This window comes from Ips typographus, linkage group LG1 (genome assembly GCF_016097725.1).
Source record: "Ips typographus isolate SLU linkage group LG1, UJ_Ityp_2.0, whole genome shotgun sequence".
Taxonomy (NCBI): domain Eukaryota; kingdom Metazoa; phylum Arthropoda; class Insecta; order Coleoptera; family Curculionidae; genus Ips; species Ips typographus.
The window spans coordinates 27,438,726-27,461,033 of record NC_138422.1 but is presented as its reverse complement, the minus strand read 5'-3'; the positions used below and the strand labels follow the sequence as shown (position 1 = coordinate 27,461,033).

At 31.4% G+C, this 22,308-nt stretch overlaps 3 protein-coding genes across 4 annotated transcripts in view; 1 reads left to right on the top strand and 2 right to left on the bottom strand.

The window, feature by feature from the left end:
- LOC145740056 (uncharacterized) overlaps positions 1 to 18,082 on the bottom strand; it is a 121,677-nt gene extending 103,595 nt beyond the window's left edge. Inside the window, exon 1 of one of the 2 annotated variants that reach the window (XM_081995388.1) lies at positions 17,778 to 18,082. The gene's annotated coding sequence lies outside the window, so the exon portion shown is untranslated. The remainder of the gene's footprint in view (positions 1 to 17,777) is intronic. The other variant, XM_081995387.1, reaches the window with a different exon arrangement.
- A 2,328-nt stretch (positions 18,083 to 20,410) lies between these two features.
- Positions 20,411 to 20,995, top strand: mRpS33 (mitochondrial ribosomal protein S33). The gene is made up of 2 exons (XM_081981328.1): positions 20,411 to 20,671; positions 20,729 to 20,995. Exons 1-2 carry the CDS (start codon positions 20,529 to 20,531, stop codon positions 20,928 to 20,930), a joined length of 345 nt encoding a protein of 114 aa, XP_081837454.1. The 5' UTR covers positions 20,411 to 20,528; the 3' UTR covers positions 20,931 to 20,995.
- CNPYb (FGF signaling regulator protein canopy b) lies at positions 20,983 to 21,990 on the bottom strand. Its single transcript, XM_081981318.1, has 3 exons — positions 21,738 to 21,990; positions 21,322 to 21,668; positions 20,983 to 21,266 (listed from the first exon to the last, which is right to left on the bottom strand). The coding sequence occupies exons 1-3, from the start codon at positions 21,835 to 21,837 to the stop codon at positions 21,018 to 21,020; spliced, it is 696 nt and encodes a 231-aa protein (XP_081837444.1). The 5' UTR covers positions 21,838 to 21,990; the 3' UTR covers positions 20,983 to 21,017.
- Between the last annotated feature and the right edge of the window lie 318 nt (positions 21,991 to 22,308).

Genomic DNA, 22,308 nt, shown 5'->3' with positions numbered 1-22,308 from the left:
AGACAAAACTTATTTTTCTTTACTAGTATTATACAATAGATTTTACAATTAAGTGAGGGGCATTTAGCTTAAAATTTCGTTAATAAAAAAAAAAGAAGAAAAAGAGTACAAAAAACTGTATACTCAATACTTACCTACAAAGCACAAATTAGCAGCTGTCTTTCTAGTAAGTAAGAAAGTAAGTAATACAGTTTCTGTTGCAAATTTTCTCAAATTTAAAGATTTGTACAGTGTTGCCAAAATGACAACTATTCTACTTTAGTACAAAATTATTGCAATATTACCAAATCGACCATTTCTGTGAAAACAAACAAAATCACTTTTCTCCAGTGTTGCCAATCAGACAATAACTCTACTTTCTTTCATCATTGAGAACCTACAAATCCTCTTCTTTTGTACAAATTTTTTGCGCAAAGTTGCCAAGATTACTATTTTCTAAAAAAAGAACAAAATCACATTTATACATTTATGGCCAACTGACATTTAATTTTCTACAAAAATCATGCAATGTTGCTAAACCATTTTCGTAAAAACGACCGAAATTACATTTCCACAGTTGCCAAACTGCTAATTATTCTACTTTAGCACAAAAATTTGCAATGTTTCCAAAATTATCCGCGAGAAGTCTTCAAAATTTGTGCAAAGTGATTTTGAACATTTTTACTGCACTCTTTCATTCAATTCTAAATAACTTTGGCATACTTTTCTATGACTTTTATATGTCAATGGATAGCCATTGACATGGAGTTTTCGAAAATACTCTTGACTCTGAGTGGATTCATGTATGACCACAATTCAACACCCTGTATAACACTCTCGATTAGGGTATAATCCAAAATTATCCATACAAAATCAATGGCTAAAATAACGATCAAAACGACAAATAACGTTTCAAATTTAAAAACTATCAATTTGAGTACCAGACTGACTATCACTTTTGATTAAAAGGGAAACGGTTTTGTACCCTTTTTTTCATGAATCTGGAGAACCATATTCTAGATCTCAAACGTTAGGAAAATTGTCCATTTTACAACTACTCCGCCATCTAAATAGCCTTTACAAAGCCTGAAAGCTCACATAATAACCTTTGTAAATGTCCTTCTAAAGGATACAATACGAAGGTTCTGCATATGTGAGAAAGCATATTTCGGGGCTTAAACATGGAATCCCGGAAAGTCATTGTTAAGAGGATGTTCCGTGTCCCAAAATTTGACTGCGGTAACCCGTTTCCGGGATTATTTATTTTCAGAATAAATGCACATCTTGATGAACACTTTCAGTGTCTAGGACACGATAGAAATGCCTCAAATTAGGATTTAAATTAGCATTTAGTCGAAACATTGAACAACTTTCCGATAGCCATAAGTATTACAGTTCAGAAAATGAAAGTGTCGTTACAAAGCTAGTTTTGGCAAATAGCATTTTTTAGGACCGCAAAAGGGTTCATAAACAAGGCAATGGATAAATTATTCCCCCCATAAATTTGATATTGGCATACGGGCCTTATCCAGAAAATGCAGGCTTTCCAAAATCGAGCCAATACATTAGTCTGATACGAAAATTGATGGAAGAAGTCTGTATTGATGGCAAACAAATGAGAGACATAAATCGTCTATTAAGGAAAAACTTTCGTCTTGTACGCCTAATTTTCTATTCAGTTCAGTCAGGCAAGCATATCAAATAATTTGGATGTTTTTACGTTTATTATTTTTCAATTTGATCGTTTTATGAAAATGAATAATTCACAGCTCGAACGTCATAATTTCACAGAAAGTTTCGGTTTTATTTGAAAAGCGTGTTTCCCTAGAGATAACTGATACTTACAAAATATAAATATTTAAACGGAAATAAACTAGTTTGCAGAGTAATATTTTTTTGTTTATACTTTTTTAAATTTCAAATCTCATAGGACTTCAGGACAGTAAAAAATGTGGAATGCTTTATCCATGATTCGATAATTAAATATCAAACATATGGCAAAAATCAAACGAAAATGTAGTAGTATCAAATGTAATAAAAATTTTAAATGTTACCGATTGCTTCTTCATTTCAATTCAAAAGATGTATTTTTGCATGTCCTCTCTACTATTTCAAAACAATAATAATCAATTAATTAATCAAAATATCTAAATTTGCATTAACTTCAGAAAATATTCTAAAGAAAAAATCATTGAATAAGGGTCAGTTGTATAAATTATCAGTTATGTTAATATTGAAGTCAGTTATACAATTATAAGTTACATGTACAAGTCTTCTCGACATCTGTTTTTAGATATTTTGACACGTTTCAGTGTTTTCTAATCGTGTTATCATCATTTTGCAATAAATAAAAAACAATGCCTTTACGACATTTGTGCATTTAAAGCGTTGTATACGAAAATACTGAACTCGCTTTAATTAATTAAATAGTTTAAATAAATGCAAACGACCATTTTGCATACATTGCAATACAATTACATATTTGACTTAATTAACTTAACCCAAATGTGTATAAATAAAAAATTAGTTACAGTGCACTTAACCTCAAATTTCCCAATGTTTGCTAAAATGTTATAAAGCCACATTATCATTACGTCCTGTATTTGTTAATGGAAAATTAACGCAAAATCGATATACGTCCACGAAGCAAAAAATTTTTGAATATTATGTTGACGTTTTCCATTCTAAATGACTGGAAATGTAATTTTTGTCAAATTAGAAAAGTAAGACAATCATTTGTAATGGTCAACTTTTTATACAAAGCACTTTTAAGTAGTTCTGTTGTAAAGAATGAAAAGAGAGAAGGGAAATTTTCCATTAGGCAAAGTGAGCTTTATTAAAAAACAAAACATTTATTCGCCGTCAATATTTCCTTCTTTTCTGAAAATACGAAACCCTGAAAGCATCGACGAGTTTTTTGTTTGTTCTAACGCGAAAATCCATTTACTTATTGAAGAAGAGCTGTCTTAAAGTGGCTGAAAAAAATACAGTGATTTACTACATTACAAGAAGTATGATAAAACTTGACCTAATTCTTCTTTTTTTAAATGTTTTTTTACACGATTAGGAAACTTAACTAATGGACATTGCTTTCGGTGTAAAATGACTTGTTCAGCGCTAAGCATTCGGAATTGAAACATTTAATATCAATTAAGTGGTTCAATGAAGATTCATTAGATTTGATTTTAAACGTTATTTGAAATTCTCAGTGATTGATTATGGGTTTGCGAAAACTTCATTAATTCTCAGCTTCAAATTGAAAAAAAAAAGCAAACTACTTAATTGGAATAGTTCTAAAATTTCAAGTTTCTAGAACATGTGCAACATTGGTGTAAATTTCACTACTGTTTATGATTTGCAATTGTCGAAATAAAGCAGCAATTACAAACTATGCTAAGCTAAAATTGAAGGAGGTAAGTAAACAAACTTAAAACTCGTTTAAAGACCATTTCAACTTAATAAAACTATTCCAAAAATCGTAAAATAAGAAAAATCATTGTTCTTTGAACTTTTTTTCAGTCAAAAACAACAATGTAGGTTTTAGTGTTTTTCGCTTTCTCTAGTTTGTATGAAACTTACAGTTTCACAGTGTTGTATGCTATATAAATAGTAATGCCACTATTTTGGTTCTTTCAGAATCAGATAAGCCAAATTTCCTGCTCAAATACAACTTTTCTCCCATTATCCTTCTAACTTGGTTATTTCAAGACATTAAGGTAAATAGATAATGGGAGCTTTTAGTATAGCGGATAATTCTGGTCTTTAAAAAATATTTCTTTTTGACTAACAAATAATGTTAAGAAACTCTATTATCAAACAAAACCTCGTTATTTCCAACTACTAATGCTCTTACCTTACTTCAACGTATTAACGTCAAAACCAACGAATCCAAAGACTAATTACTACGCACTAAAGAAACATCAAGAACTTCTGAACCCAGTAATTGTGTTTAGTATTAGTTTTCCCGGTTTCGTCGTCTGCAAATATATATTTCAGCGATTAGGGTCTATCTACATTAACTAGTTTCGAGTTAAAGCAAGTTGGTTAAACTTTAATTCGAACACGAGTTAAAACAGAAAGTTTCGTTTTTATACGTGTTTTGATTTTTGTGTGAAAAACCGTTGTTGTCCTGAATAAATCATAGATTAACGGCATTCACGACCAACGCGAAAATAGGAAAAAGAATTATCCAGGGCCGGTGGAAATTTGTTAAAACTTTTCATCGTCATAACCGGTGATTTATACAAACGTTCGTAGCGTTTAACTAGTTTTCAAGGGTCTACGATAAATCTTTGTTATTTTTTCGGGCAAGGACTTCACGCACACACACAAAAGTTTTACTCGGAACTCTTTAATAATGCTCGGGGAATTAATTTGAAAGGATGAGAGTATATATTTTCCAGTTAGCACCGCGAACTTAGAGGCTCAACACCTCATAATGGAGAAAATTGGGGTGCAGTTTAAAATGGTAATGGAGATGTAGCAGTTAAGGTAATTTATTTAAAGCAGTTGGGATTGTCTTTTGCTATTACACTGGATAAATGGTGGTATATTTAAGAATAGGTGACAGGAAAGTGTTTACATTTTTTGTTTGGTTTTGTTGGTAAACTTTTTGGGTTACTTTAATATTCCGACAGTCCTCTGTAGACAAACATTTAACAAAGTTAAATACAACAAATTTAAATAGTTCACTAAGTTGATAAAGTTTTAATGGAACACCCATGGTATATTTTCTGATTGGATAAATCTTTTTCTTCTTGATATTGGAAAAATGTGATATTATTGTTTTTCAAAATCACAGGATGGTGTCATGAATAATTAAAGAGACTAAACGTCTTCAGTTTCCGACTGGATGCTCCATCCAGTGTACAGAGCAAATTTGACGTCACAATGACGTAGTTTAACAAAACAATATATTGACCAAGTGTCAAATTGCGTCATCGTGACGTTCGGTCTTTTAATGACAAAAAATGTCAACTTTAACTTTGAAAAGCTTGTAAATTACATTTAAACTGTTGGAAAAGCTGAATTTATAATTGTATAATTGCGACAATATAAAATTGCAGGTAATGACAGTAAAGTTAAGTTGGAACTTGTCAACAACAGTCATGTGACCCGAAAGATATCCTGTTTACCTAAGAATAGTCCTTAAAATGCATTTAAACAGATGGGAAAGCTGAAATTGTAAAAGTGCGTCACGTGATAGTAACAATTTAAATTCGTAGCTAGCAACACTGTAAACTTAAGTTGAAGCTTGTGAACAACAGTCACGTGACCAGGAAAATGTCAACTTTAACTTTGAAAAGCTTGTAAATTACATTTAAACTGTTGGAAAAGCTGAATTTGTAAAAGCACGACACGTATAATTGTGAAAATATAAAATTGCAGTTAATGACAGTAAAGTTAAGTTGGAACTTGTCAACAACAGTCATGTGACCCGAAAGATATCCTGTTTATCTAAGAATAGTCCTTAAAATGCATTTAAACAGATGGGAAAGCTGAAATTGTAAAAGTGCGTCACGTGATAGTAACAATTTAAATTCGTAGCTAGCAACACTGTAAACTTAAGTTGAAGCTTGTGAACAACAGTCACGTGACCAGGAAAATGTCATCTTTAACGTTGAAAAGTTTGTAAATTACATTTAAATAGCTGAGAAAGCTAAAACTGTAAAAGCACATCACGTGATCGTGACAATTTAAATTAACATCTGTCTACAACAGTCATGTGACTCAGAAAACGTCGTCTTTGTCTTTGAAAAGTTTGTAATTTACATGTAAGCAGTTGGAAAATCTAAAATTGTAAAACCACGTCACATGATCGGAACAATATAAATACAAAGAAAATAAAAAATTAAAAAATGAAAGTCGGACATTAAATATTAAAGACACCAAAGACATAGGAAATAATGCCCTCGGTCGAAGTACCTTATCGACCTCATGCATTATTGTCCTTATAATGCCCTTGGTATCTTAATTACTATTAACCAGCTGGGAAACATGCAAATGAAAAAGCACGTCTCGTGTGATTGAGACTTTAAATTCGTAGCTGGCAACACTGTAAAGTTGAAGCTTGTGAACAACAGTCACGTGACTAGGAAAATGTTATATTTAACCTTAAAAAGTCAAAGTAAAATACTTAAAGTTAACACCCGTCAACCACAATTAAGTGGCCAGATAATTGCCACTTTTAACCTAGAAAATCATGTAAATTACATTTAAACAGTTGGGAAAGCTAAAGCTGTAAAAGCACATCACGTGATCGTGACAGTTTAAATTTGTAGCTGACCAAAATGTAGTCTAAACTAGTCAACAACAGTCATGTGACCCGAAAAATGTCGTCTTTTAACTAAAAAAAGTTTTAAAATTATATTTAAACAGCTGGGAAAACTGCAATTTCAAAAGCACGTCTCGTGTGTTGGAGACAATATAAATTAGCAGCTGGCAACACTGTAAAGTTCAAGCTTGTGCACAACAGTCATGTGACCAGAAAAATGTCGCCTTTAACCTTAAAATCATCCAAATTTAACTATAATTTTAAACCAAAATCACAATCTCAAAAATCACAATGTTTAAGTGCTAATAATTTAAAAACTGCTAAACCAAATGCCAATTTATTATTTATTTTTAGATTCAGAAGAAAAAAATCTACCAACTTATCAGAAAATATACAGGGTGTTCTATTAAACGTTTATCAACTTTGTATTTTTTTCACTTTTATTATTTTATTTAATAAGATTTTTTGGTGATTTAGGAGAAGCCCAGTAACTTTTGTATTAACAGTTTGTCTATCTGCTAAAATAAAGTTGCCACAAGTTGTCTAAATTTTTGGATTTGCTCCACATGTGCAGTATTTGCGTAAATTACAGCACTTTTTTTACCAATCACAAATACCCATTGTACACCGGTCTAATTAATTCACAATTCAAGAACTGCTGTCTTATTTAAAGTAATCTTTTATGATCTCTACCAGTTTTGTTAGAAAGCCTGGACACTACTTGACAATTTAAAATTTGTAAATTAAGTACTCGAATAAAAAAAAATACACTTTTTTAGCATCTAAAGTTAAGTGGTTAAAAGTATTTGAAATAACTGCACCATCATTTCAAATCCTGGTTCTTAGTGTTGTAGATTTGGAATATTTTTAAATTCAAAATTTTATTATTTAATCAACTGGTTAAATCTGAAGCTGCTGGTGTTTAACCAGAGTAAACTACTTTGAAAGATCACTGTACTAAATGAAATTAAGAAAGTTCATGTGACCAGAAAAATGTCGCCTTTAACCTTAAAATCATCCAAATTTAACTATAATTTTAAAACAAAATCACAATCTTTAAGTGCCAATAATTCGAAAACTGCTAAACCAAATGCCACTTTATTATTTATTTTTAGAATCAGAACAAAAATATCTACCAACTTATCAGAAAATATACAGGGTGTTCTATTAAACATTTATCAACTTTGTATTTTTTTCACTTTTGCCATGGTTTATTATTTTATTTAATAAGATTTGTTGGTGATTTAGGAGAAGCCCAGTAACTTTTGTATTAACAGTTTGTCTATCTGCTAAAATAAAGTTGCCACAAGTTGTCTAAATTTTTGGATTTGCTCTACATGTGCAGTATTTGCGTAAATTGCAGCACTTTTTTTACCAATCATAAATACCCACTGTACACCAGCCTAATTAATTCACAATTCAGGAAATGCTGTCTTATTTAAAGTAATCTGTTACGATCCGAACCATGATGTTAATTTAACACAACAAAACATTGGGGTTTAAGGCTTTTTTTTTATTTTGTTTCTAACAGGTTACAAAACAAAATTTTACCAGTTTTGTTAGAAAGCCTGGACACTACTTGACAATTTAAAATTTCTGAATTAAGTACTCAAATAAAAAAAAATACACTTTTTTAGCATCTAAAGTTAAGTGGTTAAAAGTATTTGAAATAACATCATTTCAAATCCTGGTTCTTGGTGTTGCAGATTTGGAATAATTCAAAATTTTATTATTTAATCAACTGGTTAAATCTGAAGCTGCTGGTGTTAAACTAAAGTAAACTGCTTTGAAAGATCACTGTACTAAATGAAATTAAGAAAGTTATTTATTACCGTTGGTGTGGCGTGAGCAAAAAGTTTTGGCGGAAAGATTAATAATCGAAGGGTCCAAAAACAACTCTCCAAAGACAGTAAATTATTGTGCACGAGAACTTTAGTCATTCGCAAGATTTATAGATATATAGTTATCAAATTCCGATAAAATATATGAGCCCGTCGAGGTGTAGGCTTCAAACTTGGATCCATTCCAAATGTAACGCCACGTTGAAGTGATGTTTATGCGAGTTCTCGAAATTTATATATCGCTTGCCTTCCTACAGGATTTAATTTCTTACCTCAACTCGATTGAATGTATTTAACCTTTCGTATTATAATATTATTTTGACAGTCTAAAATCACAAGAATATCATTTAGATGTAAAAAAAGATAAACGGTGTATCATACCACCCTCAATTATGTTTAATATAAGTCCAATACTCACGATCAAGGATTCTAACTTAAAATCAATTTATTTTCCTGAACTTTTATAAACGATTAACGAAAAAAAGAAACAATGATTGATGATTATCGTAACGTTAGCAGTATTACCCATTTTAAAGTACTCTATTTGATTGAATTTTTTTACCACAAGGTGTGTCTCTATGTAGTTTGCTTTACAAAAATAGAGCTTTTGAGGTACAAAAAGCTTGCAAAAACCATTCTGTCATTAATTAACTTGGAATTTCAAATAGAATATTACTTAGCATTTTGATTGGCACTCTTAACCATAAATTCGTTTAGCATTTAATAAATATTTAACTACGTTCAAGGCTTTTCGACTTTCAATTGCCTGACACCCGTCAACGTAATAATGACTTAACTAGAAGGTATGGTAATATTTGATCGTTTTAAATAATTGATCTAATTATTAGCTAGTACAGTTTTGACCATGCCACTCTAATATCAAACCGAAACTACACTCGTGTACCCTCAAGATCGATAGTCGTAATAAAACTAGGCCAATTCTAGATCTCCACGCCTCAACCTGTTGCCATTTCTGTCTGTCATTAATTAAATAGCGTTATTGATTTCATTTTACTAATGCGAGTTGTAGTTTATTTTGTTGTTCTACAACGTAAATGTAGTCGTTCCCATCGTTGTTTTTTCCTTGTCAGCAATCTGTGATTTTGTAATTTTAATTATAATACACATTTTTTAGGAAGCCTACAACTCAAACTTATAATACACTTTTCTTGATATAAACAGTGTTTCACTCTGTACCACAGTTTCTCATTTATGTAATAACTACGAATCACATGAATGATAATATACTGGAATAAACTGTTTAATTTTTTTGTTGTCCCTTGACGTTAATTAATAATGTTTTATTATACCACCAGAGTTTCGGTGCCCTTAGGCATAATCAGACGGTTATCTGATGTTAACATCAACTTGTATGTGGTTGTTTTGTTGTCTTATAAAATTGTAATTATTGGGGTTTAAATAGAGGTTTTTACAATTCTTTGTATAAATTTTATTTTCAAATGTACCTTGTTTCTCATTTTTTTGTCATCTTTTTATAGTTTGAAAGGCCAGTCAGCCTCGAAACGTAAAATATAAAAATAAATACAAAAATCTACCTCTAGACATGTATACTAGTTTTTGTCCTATCTAGCCGAGAAATGTGGTCAAAACACCCTAAATCCGGACATTATTTAGTTATTACGATCTTGGAAACAGGTAGGTTAAATGGAAAATCCTGATTACAGTTTGCAGTGTTGCCATTTGCATTCTAGTTTTCCAAATTTCAATTGCAGGTTTCTTAATACGGGCCTGGATAGAGGTTTGCAGTTTTATGATGTATTGCACGAAAATGATTTTAGTTTCAATGTTGCCACCTCATTTTTAATATAATGAGAAAAAGGTAATATATGAATACGTAAAACTACAAATACGTATTACGAAACTTTTAAAATAACAAAAAAATTGACAAGTAAATGAATATACCATCTAACATTAGCTGTAAGAAAGATTTGGCAACCTTGTAGTAGACTCATTCAAAAGCTCCAAAAATATCAGCTTTTTCCCTTTTAACCGACCTTGTGTCATATAGAGTTATTAAATAATAAAGACTGATTCTAATTCGGTTACAGGGTGATGCAATACAGTCCAGTCCAGTCCGGTCCAGTTTTTAGTGTCAATAATTCACCATTTGATAGCCAATCAAAAAATAAGTTGACTTGCATTATGTCATTTTTCTGAAAAAGGTTCCCTAAGGAAGATACAGTCCTTCAAATTTCAATTTAAAAAAACGTTTTATAGTTTAAAACTGAACATCCAAGACTTCTGAAAGTCCAAATTTGTACTGAATAGTCTAAAAACTTTTTTACTACTAGGAATGGTCTTATGATTCGCTTTCTCAGACTGCCATCCTGCTTGAGTGTCTAAAACTGGCATTCAAGAACTAGAAAAAGTCCGGAAATCAAGACAAAGATTGTATTGTGCATGAAACTCATTTTTTACTACTAAAAATAATATAAAAGTTGACTTTTAATGCTAGAACTGACTTTACTAGGGCTAAAGAGAGTCCAAAAGTATATTTTCAAGACTTTAATTGGTGTACAACTCAATTTTCTGGACTGGACAACAAGTCTAGAATTAAATTAAATTTTCGGACTATTTTATTTCTAAATATTAGTTCTCAAGACTATTATTGTAGCATTTGGTACCAACATTTTTTACTTTTATTACTGAAGAAACTTGACTTTTGGAAATAGTCTTAAACTCGATTTTTCAGTCTTAAAAAGCACTAAAAACAGTCTGAATTTCTTAGAGATGCTACAATTTATTGCACCTATGAGTGTAGAAGTCAATTTAATAGTGAAGAAGCTTGAAATAACATTTTCAAGATTATGGTCAGTGGACAAAGTGGCTTTTAGGCCTGATAAGTCAAAAACTTTGTAAAGATAGTCTTGAAACTCGATTCGAGGCACTGAAAACAGCCTTAGTTTTCATAATGCACTAAAGCATTATGAAAACTGGCTAAAATAATATTTTTTAAACTTCTTAAGTGAATTTTTCGTTTCCAAGACAATTTTTAAGTTGGGTTGGGTTAGTTTTGGGTCTTTGACCGTAATAACGTGTAATAAAGTGTCCAAATTTGATCAATATTGCTCCAACGGTCTGACAGTTATGACAAAAAAAAACGATTTTTTAAACAGAAATTTGAAGGACTGTATTTTCCTTAGGAAGCACTTTTCAGGAAAATGACATAATGAATGTCAACTTATTTTTTAATTGGCTATGGATTGGTGAATTATTGACATTTAAAACTGAACCACCCTGTATATTGTTACAAACTGAAATGTGTTTACTAAAAAATATACCTCTAATATACAAAAAAATTTCGAATAATATAATTAGATTGGTTCATAAATATAAGGACAGACATTAGTCGGAATTTCTGCAACTTTCAGTTGCTCATAAAATAATACAAGTTAAGGGAGGTTTACGTTTTCCAAATAGCCCATATATGATACAGTCTTTTAAAAAAAATTTCACGTTTCATATTGGTTCATAAAAATTGGGATGCTCGAGCAACTAGTCTCCTCTTTCAATCATCCAGTTTTAAGGGTAATTCAAAATTTCCACTTTAAATTATTGTAAATAACCATCGCGTTTCAGGATCGTCTTCGGTGAATTATTTCCCATTACGTAAAGAAAGCGCCGCCTAGTTCCTTCACGAATGATTTATTCAAAATCATTAACTATCCAAACGGGAAGCGTCTACAGGTTCGACCGTGAATAGCGTAAATAAAACACCCATGTTGAATAAGCTTTTGCAGCAAAAAATAGAGCAGACCTTCAAAGGGAATAAGGACGGATTACATTATTAATCATATGTTGGACATTGATAGCAGAACCACGTTTTCACTTGTTGCAGGGAAACCCTGGTTAGAAATTATTTCAAAATACGTGATGGTAAGTTAAAATGGATTAACATAACTATTTAAAGTGCATATCTAATAACGGATAATGCAGTGGATTAAATTATTCGGTTACCGGACACTTGAATAAACTATACCTTGATGGGCAACAGGTTTAACATTTCATTCACAAATGGGTTTAGTTCATGACATTATCGATCGAAGTAAAGTGTACTGTAAAGGTTAACCTGGCTATTAATGGAGCTCTTTGGACTTGAGGGCCTTTTACAGAGTTTTATTATTATGTTTATGAAAATTTTAAATAATACCAGTACAGCAAGTATTGATCATTCATTATGTCACTTGACTAAACGCTCAATCACGTTTTACAACTTAATCAAAAACGATTTAACACAAAAAAACGAGTTTTCTGTGTAAAAATAATACTCAAAACCTGTTCAACTAGTTTTATTTTCCCAGTAGTAGTAAGAAACATTTAACTACATTTTAAAGATCTTAAAGAAAAAGCCATTCAACTTATTCTTCCTACTAACCTAAATAATAGTCTTTAAAGGTAAGAAAAGCCAAAGTTGTAAAGTAAGTAGTTTTTCAATAGATTTTAGATTACATTAACTAAACACACAAGTCAAAATATTTAATAGCGGTAGATTAATCAGTCAAAAAACGGTAGATAACGGTATATGAAAAAATAAATAATTTACATAAGAAAAACAAAATTTATTTTACATTATTATGTTTTTTAGATAATTGCAAAACATTTTAACCATATACTTCAAAATTACAAAGTTTTAACATTCGTGACAGATATCACGTGGTTTTAGAAGATAATTTAGCCAGGCAGTCACGTGAAAATAACAGTCAAAATATCTGTCATAAATCTCAGAAACACGTTTTTATATCAAATACTACAAGAAAACTTTTCTAAGAAAACCTTCTAGCACAGTTTGACGTTAGTGACAATTATCACGTGGTTTTAGTACACTATTTAGCTAAACGGTCACCTGATAAACATGTCTCGTTTTGTTAACTGTGTTAAACTTTAATTCCTGCATATTTTAGACAAATTTGGTATTAGAGGATAATTTAGGCAGTCACGTGACCCACAGAAAATGACAATCTGTTTTAAGCACATTTTTGGAATCCTAATTAGATTTCCTATTCAATAACCCGAAAAAACACTTCAAAAATTGGTACAATCAGGTAAAAAAGCGGCGTCAAAATCTGAACTGCCAAATTTTGACTTCAAACACGGTTTGAAAAGACAGTCAGGGATAAAATTGCCTGTAAAACCCACTTGGTGTGTGAAAATAACAGTTCTAAGCACTTTTTTGGAATCCTCATTAAATTTCCTATTCAATAACCCAAAAAAATACTACAAAAATTGGTACAGTCAGGTAGAAAAGCGGTGTCAAAGTTTGCTGACAAATTTTGACTTCAAACACGGTTTGAAAAGGCAGTCAGCGATAAAATTGCCTGTAAAACCCACTTGAAGTGAGAAAATTACAGTTCTAAGCACTTTTTTGGAATCCTCATTAAATTTCCTATTGAATAACCTGAAAAAAACACTTCAAAAATTGGTCCAGTCAGGTAGAAAAGCGGTGTCAAAGTCTGAACTACCAAATTTTGAATTCAAACACGGTTTGAAAAGGCAGTCAGCGATAAAATTGCCTGTAAAACCCACTTGGAGTGAGAAAATGACAGTTGTAAGCACTTTGGAATCCTCATTAAATTTCCTATTCAATAACCTGGAAAAATACTACAAAAATTGGTACAGTCAGGTAGAAAAGCGGTGTCAAAGTCTGCTGACAAATTTTGACTTCAAACACGGTTTGAAAAAGCAGTCAGGGATAAAATTGCCTGTAAAACCCACTTAGAGTTTGAAAATAACAGTTCTAAGCACTTTTTTGGCATCCTCATTAAATTTCCTATTCAATAACCCGAAAAAATTCTACAAAATGCGGTGTCAAAGTCTGAACTACCAAATTTTGACTTCAAACGGTTAGAAAAGGCAGTCAGGGATAAAATTGCCTGTAAAACCCACTTAGAGTTTGAAAATTACAGTTCTAAGCACTTTTTTGGAATCCTCATTAAATTTCCTATTGAATAACCTGAAAAAACACTTCAAAAATTTGTACAGTCAGGTAGAAAAGCGGTGTCAAAATCTGAACTCTCAAATTTTGACTTCAAACACGGTTTGAAAAAGCAGTTAGAAATAAAATTGTCTGTAAAACCCACTTGGAGTGAGAAAATGACATTTCTAAGCACTTTTTTAAAATCCTCATTAAATTTCCTATTCAATAACCCAGAAAAACACTACAAAAATACAGTCAGGTAGAAAAACGGTGTGAAAGCCTGAACTGACAAATTTTGACTTCAAACACGGTTTGAAAAGACAGTCAGGGATAAAATTGCCTGTAAAACCCAATTGGAGTGTGAAAATGACAGTTCTAAGCACTTTTTTGGAATTCCCATTAAATTTCCTATTCAAAGGACACAATCGCTGGTAAACTCCACTTGAAATAAGAAAAAAACTGTTAGCACATTTTTCGAATCCTCATTAAATTTCCTATCCAATAACCTGAAAAAACATTACAAAAATGAATATAACCAGGGAGAAAAGCGGTGTGAAAATTTAAATTCCCTGTTAAAAACGGTAGATTGAATACAAAAATAAAAACAGGAAAACGGTAGAAGAACCACAAAAACGGTAGACCTGGCAACATTGAATACAACAATGACTAATTTATTGCGAGTAACGTTGTATAAACAGCGACCCAATTCCAGTAATGCACTTCAGGGCCCTTTTTCCTTTGCCTATCTGCTTGAACAGCCCACAATTCAGAGAACAAGAAAGTTTTAACTTGGTTTTGTGGAGAATAAGCGAGCACAATACGCGAATAACTTTTCGCCGGCATAAATCACAAAATGTGTGTCAAGAAGTCGAGAATTATGCAAAATTATTTTGGTGTTACTTAATGAAGCGATTCAGGAACAGTTAGTTTTAACAAAATTTAATATCCTAGTCTTGCCACTATAAAGAAGAAAATTGTTTTTGCAGTATCTTCACGTAAGCTCAGGCAACAAAGTGATCCTTTGGCTTTTCCAGTTAAACCTGGAATATGTTTCATACAAGTATGCTGCATTTGTATAATGCACAAAGGCAGCTTTAAAAAGGGCTACAGGGTATAATATTTAGGATTACACTACCTCGGATTGTAGAACATTCAACTTTGCATAAGGTTTTTATGAAACTTTTGAACTCCAGTAAAAGGGTAAATTAAAAGGGGTAATTTACTCTAACTTTAAATCAAAATTAAAATTTTAATTTGTTACTTAACATAGCAATTAATGTAACCATCACTTGTGTATCAATTTTTTGATCACTTTGTATATAAAAAATTCTATACGACAAACAAGCGGCAATTAAATCAGAAACTCCCCAGTTATTTCAGACATTGAGCCTGTCTACAATAAAAACATTTTCCTTGTTTTTCTTTGAAAAATTGCCTCCAGAGCTTTCAAGAACCGAACCGTTACTCCCACGGAAAAAAAAAGGAAACGTTTGCGGTGTTTTATTACTCAATTGAAGCCGAAAAAACAGCTCCACCGTCTAAAACGAAAAAATCCTACAGCTTAATGTTTCCTGCATAAAAGCAGTAAAGTGTGTGTGTTCAAAACACTAAAGCACGTCCGTGAACAATCTATTTTCGGATTTTTACGCTCAGAATCGAATTATTCAGAACAAACACGTTTTCCGGCAACTTTTCGGACAAAAGTTCGCGTGGTAAAAGGCAATGATTTAAAAAAGTTTTGCAAACAGACTTTGGATTGAAGATTAGGGGCTGAATAGTCGGGGGCAAGTATTATTCATTTGCTAAATTGGGTGACGTGGCCTGAAAAATTACTCTTTAGTCTGCTGTGAATGTAAAATTGCAGACTAAAGAGTAACTGTAACAGTGTCAAAAGTACCAAATCATAAAAGCGAATTTAATGATGTTTTTATAATTTTATTTGAGAAAAATCTAAGCAATCTACTCATGTCATAATTAATTAAAATGCAAAATTAGTAAGAAACATAATATTTCAAACAAAAATTGACTTTTCGGGGGACTTGGAATATCTCTTACGTATACCGAAATAATAGTCAAGAAACTTGCTATTCTTTACTACTACTTTTTTGTAAAATTAAAAATGGCGTAAGCAGTACCAAAGGAGTTAAGGATTTAAATGCACTGATTTGTTAAGTTAACCATCATTTTTGGCTAAACTTTTTAGATATTTTTACTAAAAAAATATAAATTCAGTGAATTAACGAGAATATTTGCGGATAGCAAGTTAAATAAATCAGTTGTTCTCGTTTAATACACGTTGCAAGTTGAACTTTTTCTTGTTAACCAATTTTTTTGAGCAGTTACCCAAATATCTACAAAATTAACAAATTCTATAAGGAGAGTATAAATTAATCAAATTATGCAGTATTTCTAAATTCTTCATCATCTAAACCCATGCATATTTTATTGTTTTTAGGTTAAATTGAGAAAGATTATGTTTAAATAATCTGATTTACTAAATTGATAAACCAAACATTTATACATTTACTTTTAAACCCTTCAATTTTAGTTATCCAATGGTCGACAATTTTGAATTTTGCATTTTGGACACCGCAGGGTTTCACGAACTTTTTATTTTTTACAAACTTTGCTGTTTTTTGTCATAAGACGTTTCTGAAGGTAATCATATTAAACAACATTTTTATTTTTGACTTGGTTTTTAAAAAAACAATGAAAAAAATTTTAAAGAACAGAAATGTTGTGGTTTTTGTAGGAAATCAATGTTTGATCAATTTTTTAAAGTGCTATGAATACAGTTTGTTATACAAAGTTGTCGATTATTTCGGCCATTTTAGAGTATTTACAAGTATTTTGGAACTTTTTGTTTTACGGCATAGGATGCTTCTGTGGGTTGTATACAGGATGCCAAAAAAGTCTGAAATATTGCAAATATCTCGAAAAGTTTGAGTATTGTTAGAGTAAATAACAGCGCATTAGTGAATTGGTTTTTATGAGTAGGTACTCTTAAAATCTGAAATAATATACAGGGTGTTAGGTTTGAATTAAGAAAAATGGTATATACTTTGTGACTGACCCTGTATACTTGCGGATAACAATACGCAAACTTTCAGACAAAGGAAATCAGTAGTTTTGGAGATATTTTAAGTTTTATTAAAATTTTACATGTTTTTCAAAAAATAGAAATATCTTTCTTCTATGGATTGTTAATAGTGTGCAGCATTTTGGCATTCTATACGGGTTTTTCTTTCACGTTTTACTAGTTTTTAACTAACTTAACATCAACATTGTATTTACTTCCATTAAATTTTCAGTAACCTAAAGTTTGGGGTGCTGTATAGAGTCAAATATTGTTTATCACCCGGTGCATCAATTTAAACTAGATACTAAAAGATTTTTGATTTATTATACTATAGAGTTTAATTAATTATTATTTTACAAGTGAAGTACAATAATATCGAATTGGTAAAAAAAAAATTTAGGTAGTGAAGGTTCTTTTGATGAAAAAAAAATAATAGAAGCAAATTAGTATTTGAATTTAAGATACTTTTTAATTAATTCGCTTCTGCGCAATCTAAGTTTTAACTTTTTACACCAATTTGTGGTTATTAGGTAAGCATCTTTCAAGTTTCAACCAGTAAATATTCAATTTTTACCTTTACACCTCAAAAAAATGATTAAAACCCCTCAAAGCACAATAGATATCCAACAAGTGGGTGTCTCCGTAACTGTACAAAATCAAGCATTTTACCTACGCTATTTCCCAAATATCCTGACAACAAGCAACCAGTCAATATAAATGTAAATCCAATATAAAAAAAATCACTCCCGTTTGTCACTCAATTTAAAAAATCACCATCGACGATAACTCGCGTAATTTTTTTCCCCGTAACGAAAAGCGTTAAAAGTTTGGACCACCCTCACGATTCAATCCCAACTGAAACTTGTGGGCATATCACGGGGACGTCCGTCACTGTCCTTGTCCTTACCACGTCCGGACAGCAGGACGTCCTTGTCTGTCTCGCAGACTTTGCGCATCGGGCTGCCCCTGAATCTATAATACAACCTGTATGGATTGTTTTGAGGGTGCCTATTTATGTGCCGTGCTGATCCTACCTGTGGGGACCCTTATATACGGGATGGTCAAATATAGACACTAAACGAAGGTCAGGAAGATTTTGAATGTCGTTTTCAAATTGTCAGGATGATTGAGAAATTAAATGATTTTTTTCTCGGAAGCTTTAAAACTAGTCCTGTCCCACACTTTCATAAGATTATACAGAGAACCTCCAATTTGTCAAAACAGGCTTAGAATGTCGCTTCTAACCAGTTTAAACTCTTTAAACAGATCCAGTCTGGAATTTGAATCAAAAATTAACTTTTTGGACACAATAAGCATAAAACAGACAATTTTTAAGCAATCTAGCTTTTGTTAACTGACAAAACCAGATTTACATTAGACAGTACAGTACCAGTACCAGATAGTACATTTACAAACCTTGAATTGGTGAAATCAAGCTTAGAATGTCGTTCTAAGCAACAATCTAACCGAATAATCTAACTTGAATATTGGTTTTGATAATCACACAACACGGACAAATTCGCTTCAAGAAATGTATCGTAATGGTACTTCCAGTAATAATGAAAATCTAAAACAAGCAAAAATTGACCGGACTTAGAAGCAAAATTAAAACTTGATACGACAAAGTTTACATTTTTCTAAACTTTTACGTAGGCAAACATGTACAGGGACTTCACTGGGGCCTGACAAACCCCCCTTTTTGGGCTTCCCTGTACGTAATTAAAAAAAAGTGAAATAGCCATTTGATGTAGTTTAAAAAGTTGAATCCAAAAATGGGTACCAAAATATTCCTAACCTTCAAATAGAAGAGCCAATAATAGTGTTTGTTCTCATAAATAAATGAGGGTAGAATATAAAACATGTTTTACAATTTTACAACAAACTAAAATAATAGTTATTTATGCAACAAGTGCGAAAAGTACATATTTTTTTCACGCAAGTGAAAGTTGCAAGTGCAAAAAAGGATATTTTGCATGGGTTCCATACAACAATTTTTATAAAATCGACTTATTTGGTGACAAAAGCACAGCAAATACAAGATGCAACAAGTAGAACATTTTAGACAAAAAATCATTAAAAAATGAAAAAATAGTGCAAAAAATAGAACTTTTTATAAAACAATTTAATAAAAAATATTAAGAAAAAACAGGTTAGGTTAGGTTAGGTTTTTTTTTTCATATAACCAGTCAATCTAAAGTTTAAGTTTAAAATTTGTTTGTAATTTAGACTTGTTTCTGTTTATTATCCATGTTTATTATTATGAAAAGTCTGATTGCACAGTGATTCGCGTCAAACCATTTTGAACTAAAGACATATTAATTAGGCTTACTTTTAAATTGATATCTCTTGATGTTCTATAACTTTATTAAACAAAATACGCTAGTTTTAATTTTATTATTTGAAATAATTGCTTTTGCATCAATACTAAGCTGGCTTAAAGATATTAGTATAAACGTGGTAAAACTAAAACTAACCATAGGAAAACCATGTTATTGAAATATTGATAATTGCATGCTTAAGACAAAGACAGAAACCCTAAAAAAAGCCCAAGTAGGTGGTAATTTTGGTGCAATGTTGTCAAACGTCTCTCTCTGAGTTCGTAGCCTAGATTTACCTGCAAAATTATAGTTTTGTAACTGTAACTAAAACATTCCTAATCATTTCCATTTATTTGATAATGTATTTGCGATTTGTTTTAAAACTTAGTGTCAATAACAAAGTTATTCCAGTGAATGAATTCAGATAAGCTTCTGGCAACATTGCCCCGAAATTTTCGAGTACTAGATATTTTATTAAGTTTTCTGTCTTTGTTTAGCGCATGCAATTATCTATGTTTCTCTGTCAGTTACACGGTTTCTTTATGGCCAGATTTTGTTTAACTACATTTATATGCAATTTTGAACGTTATAAGTGAGGTTCACTTTTGCTATCTACCAATATACTCGTTATTACGATAGATATCATTACAATAGTAAATCGGTTTAAGCAAATTGGAACCATATAACCACAATTATTTTTATTTTTTCACTTGTGTGTGTCTTCTACACCTTTATTATGATGATAAATGATCGATAAATCGATAAAATTAGTGTAACGGTTCTATATTTTTATCAAGTTTTGTTAATCACTGAACACATAAGTGAATTTTTTTTAACTAAAAAGGCTTAATAATACAAAACAAAAACACTAAATCAGTTAGACCAAACATTCTCAGTTTTAATAAACTGACAGAGGCCAGAGTAAAAAAAGAGGTAGAGATTTTACACACATTTCTTGGAGAAGTTTTGACATTTGCGCTTAACCCTAACCCAACTTCCTTTAAACTTTAAATTTAGAACAATTTTAATACATTTTCTTTAAAGCTTAGTACTCAATTTTCTTACTAATTATGCTAAGATAGGTCTAACGTAATTTACAAAAATGAGTAACTACGCCAAATACACCGATTTAATTAGACAGACCACAGAATATGCCAAACGTATGACTCGACTGAGTAACCGAATATTTGGAGAACCAGTCAGACCTACCAATTCAAAGTCTATGAAAGTGGTCAAGCTGTTCAGGTACTTCTCCTATTGACCGTTGAAGAACTGTCCAAGCTATAAAGTGACTTGTTTCAGTGAACAACCAGTACATTTACGAAGAGAGATTTATGCTTACTATCCTAGGCATGTGGAAACAGGAAAACTTATGATGAAACTGCGCTATTATGGACTGTACAGAGACGAACATGAGGACTTTAAAGAGGAAATGGAACGGATGCGGGTATTGAGAGGAAAAATTAAAAATAAAAGACAACCTGGTGGCACTAAGAAAGGGTAGTTAATATAGGTTACAAGTAGATGTGTAAATAAAATTTGCTTCCAAGCAAGTGTTATTAAACAAAAGTCATTTTATTCATCACTTAAATTACAATTCAGTTTTTTCAGTCTTATCCCTACTATTATCATTTTGTTTCCTATTTTCATTTGGCTTGTCTGCAGTTATTTTAGGAACTGCACTTTCAGTTTCACCTTTTAATTTTTCATTCAAACAATCCCTGGTCTCTCCTTTGAGTACAATTTTCTCACACAGGAATGTTTTCAAGGGCTCTCCCCCTTGATACTCAAAGTACCACTTTTCTATACTGGCTTCATTTTCTTCTAGCAAAGTTTCGCACTAAAAAACAAAAATTTGTTTTTTACAAAAATAATCATTTGCATAAGTTACAAACCTGAGTTTTCATGTTGGTGATTTCTACACTGGGTTTGTCCCACAACTCATAAGGAATACCCAGTTCAACTTTCACCCCCTTATCCACAAGCCCATGCAAAGTTTGGAAGGTTTGACTCATCCCCTTGGCAAATCTGGTGCTATCTTCTCTTTCTTTATGAATGTTATAAGTAAGAATTCGATCACAGACACCTTCAAGAGATTCAATTAGACGCAATTCCGATTTGATGTACTCTTTTTTCTTTTTGGGCTTAATATCGTCCACTGAATACCCAGTTTCAATCACTTCATGTGTTTTGCCTGTTTCTTCCAGTCGACTTTGTAATTCTATTGCTAAGATTTTACACACTGAAACAGCAAATAAAGATTAAACAATTGCTGATGTGAAGAGCATTAATTTGTTTTTTCACGACTTGCCTTCGCACTTATTTGCATATTTTACTCCCTCATCTGCTTCAGTAACTGCATTTACTACAGTACAAGACAATGCTATCAATATGTATACACTGAAATTCATTGTTATTCAGTTTGTATTACTTATCAAATAATTCGTTGGCAATAATATATAAATTACAAAAGGTAAAAAAAATTGTATATTAGTTTAAATATTGTTGTTGTATCTTTATAACATTACACTCAGTGGACTTTTTGTATTGATTCCTAACCTAATTGTGTAAAATGTGTAAATTTCTTCTTTTCTATACTTGTTGGTGTTACAGGTCACGTGACTAACTTAATGACGGACGGAGGACAAGCAAGTTCGAATTTCCGTTTGTCTCACAGGCTTGATATTTGAATTTGTTTTTTTTCAATTAGTCGTTACATACGAACAGTTTAAGACGAATAATTTGACCTTTCTACAGTCCATAAAACCCAAAAACCAAGATACAGAATTTTGGATACAATTTAAAAAAAAAGTAAATAGCAAAGTCGAATATCTAAGAAACGGTTTAGAGTTCAGAAAATTTAGCTAGATACCAAAAATTCT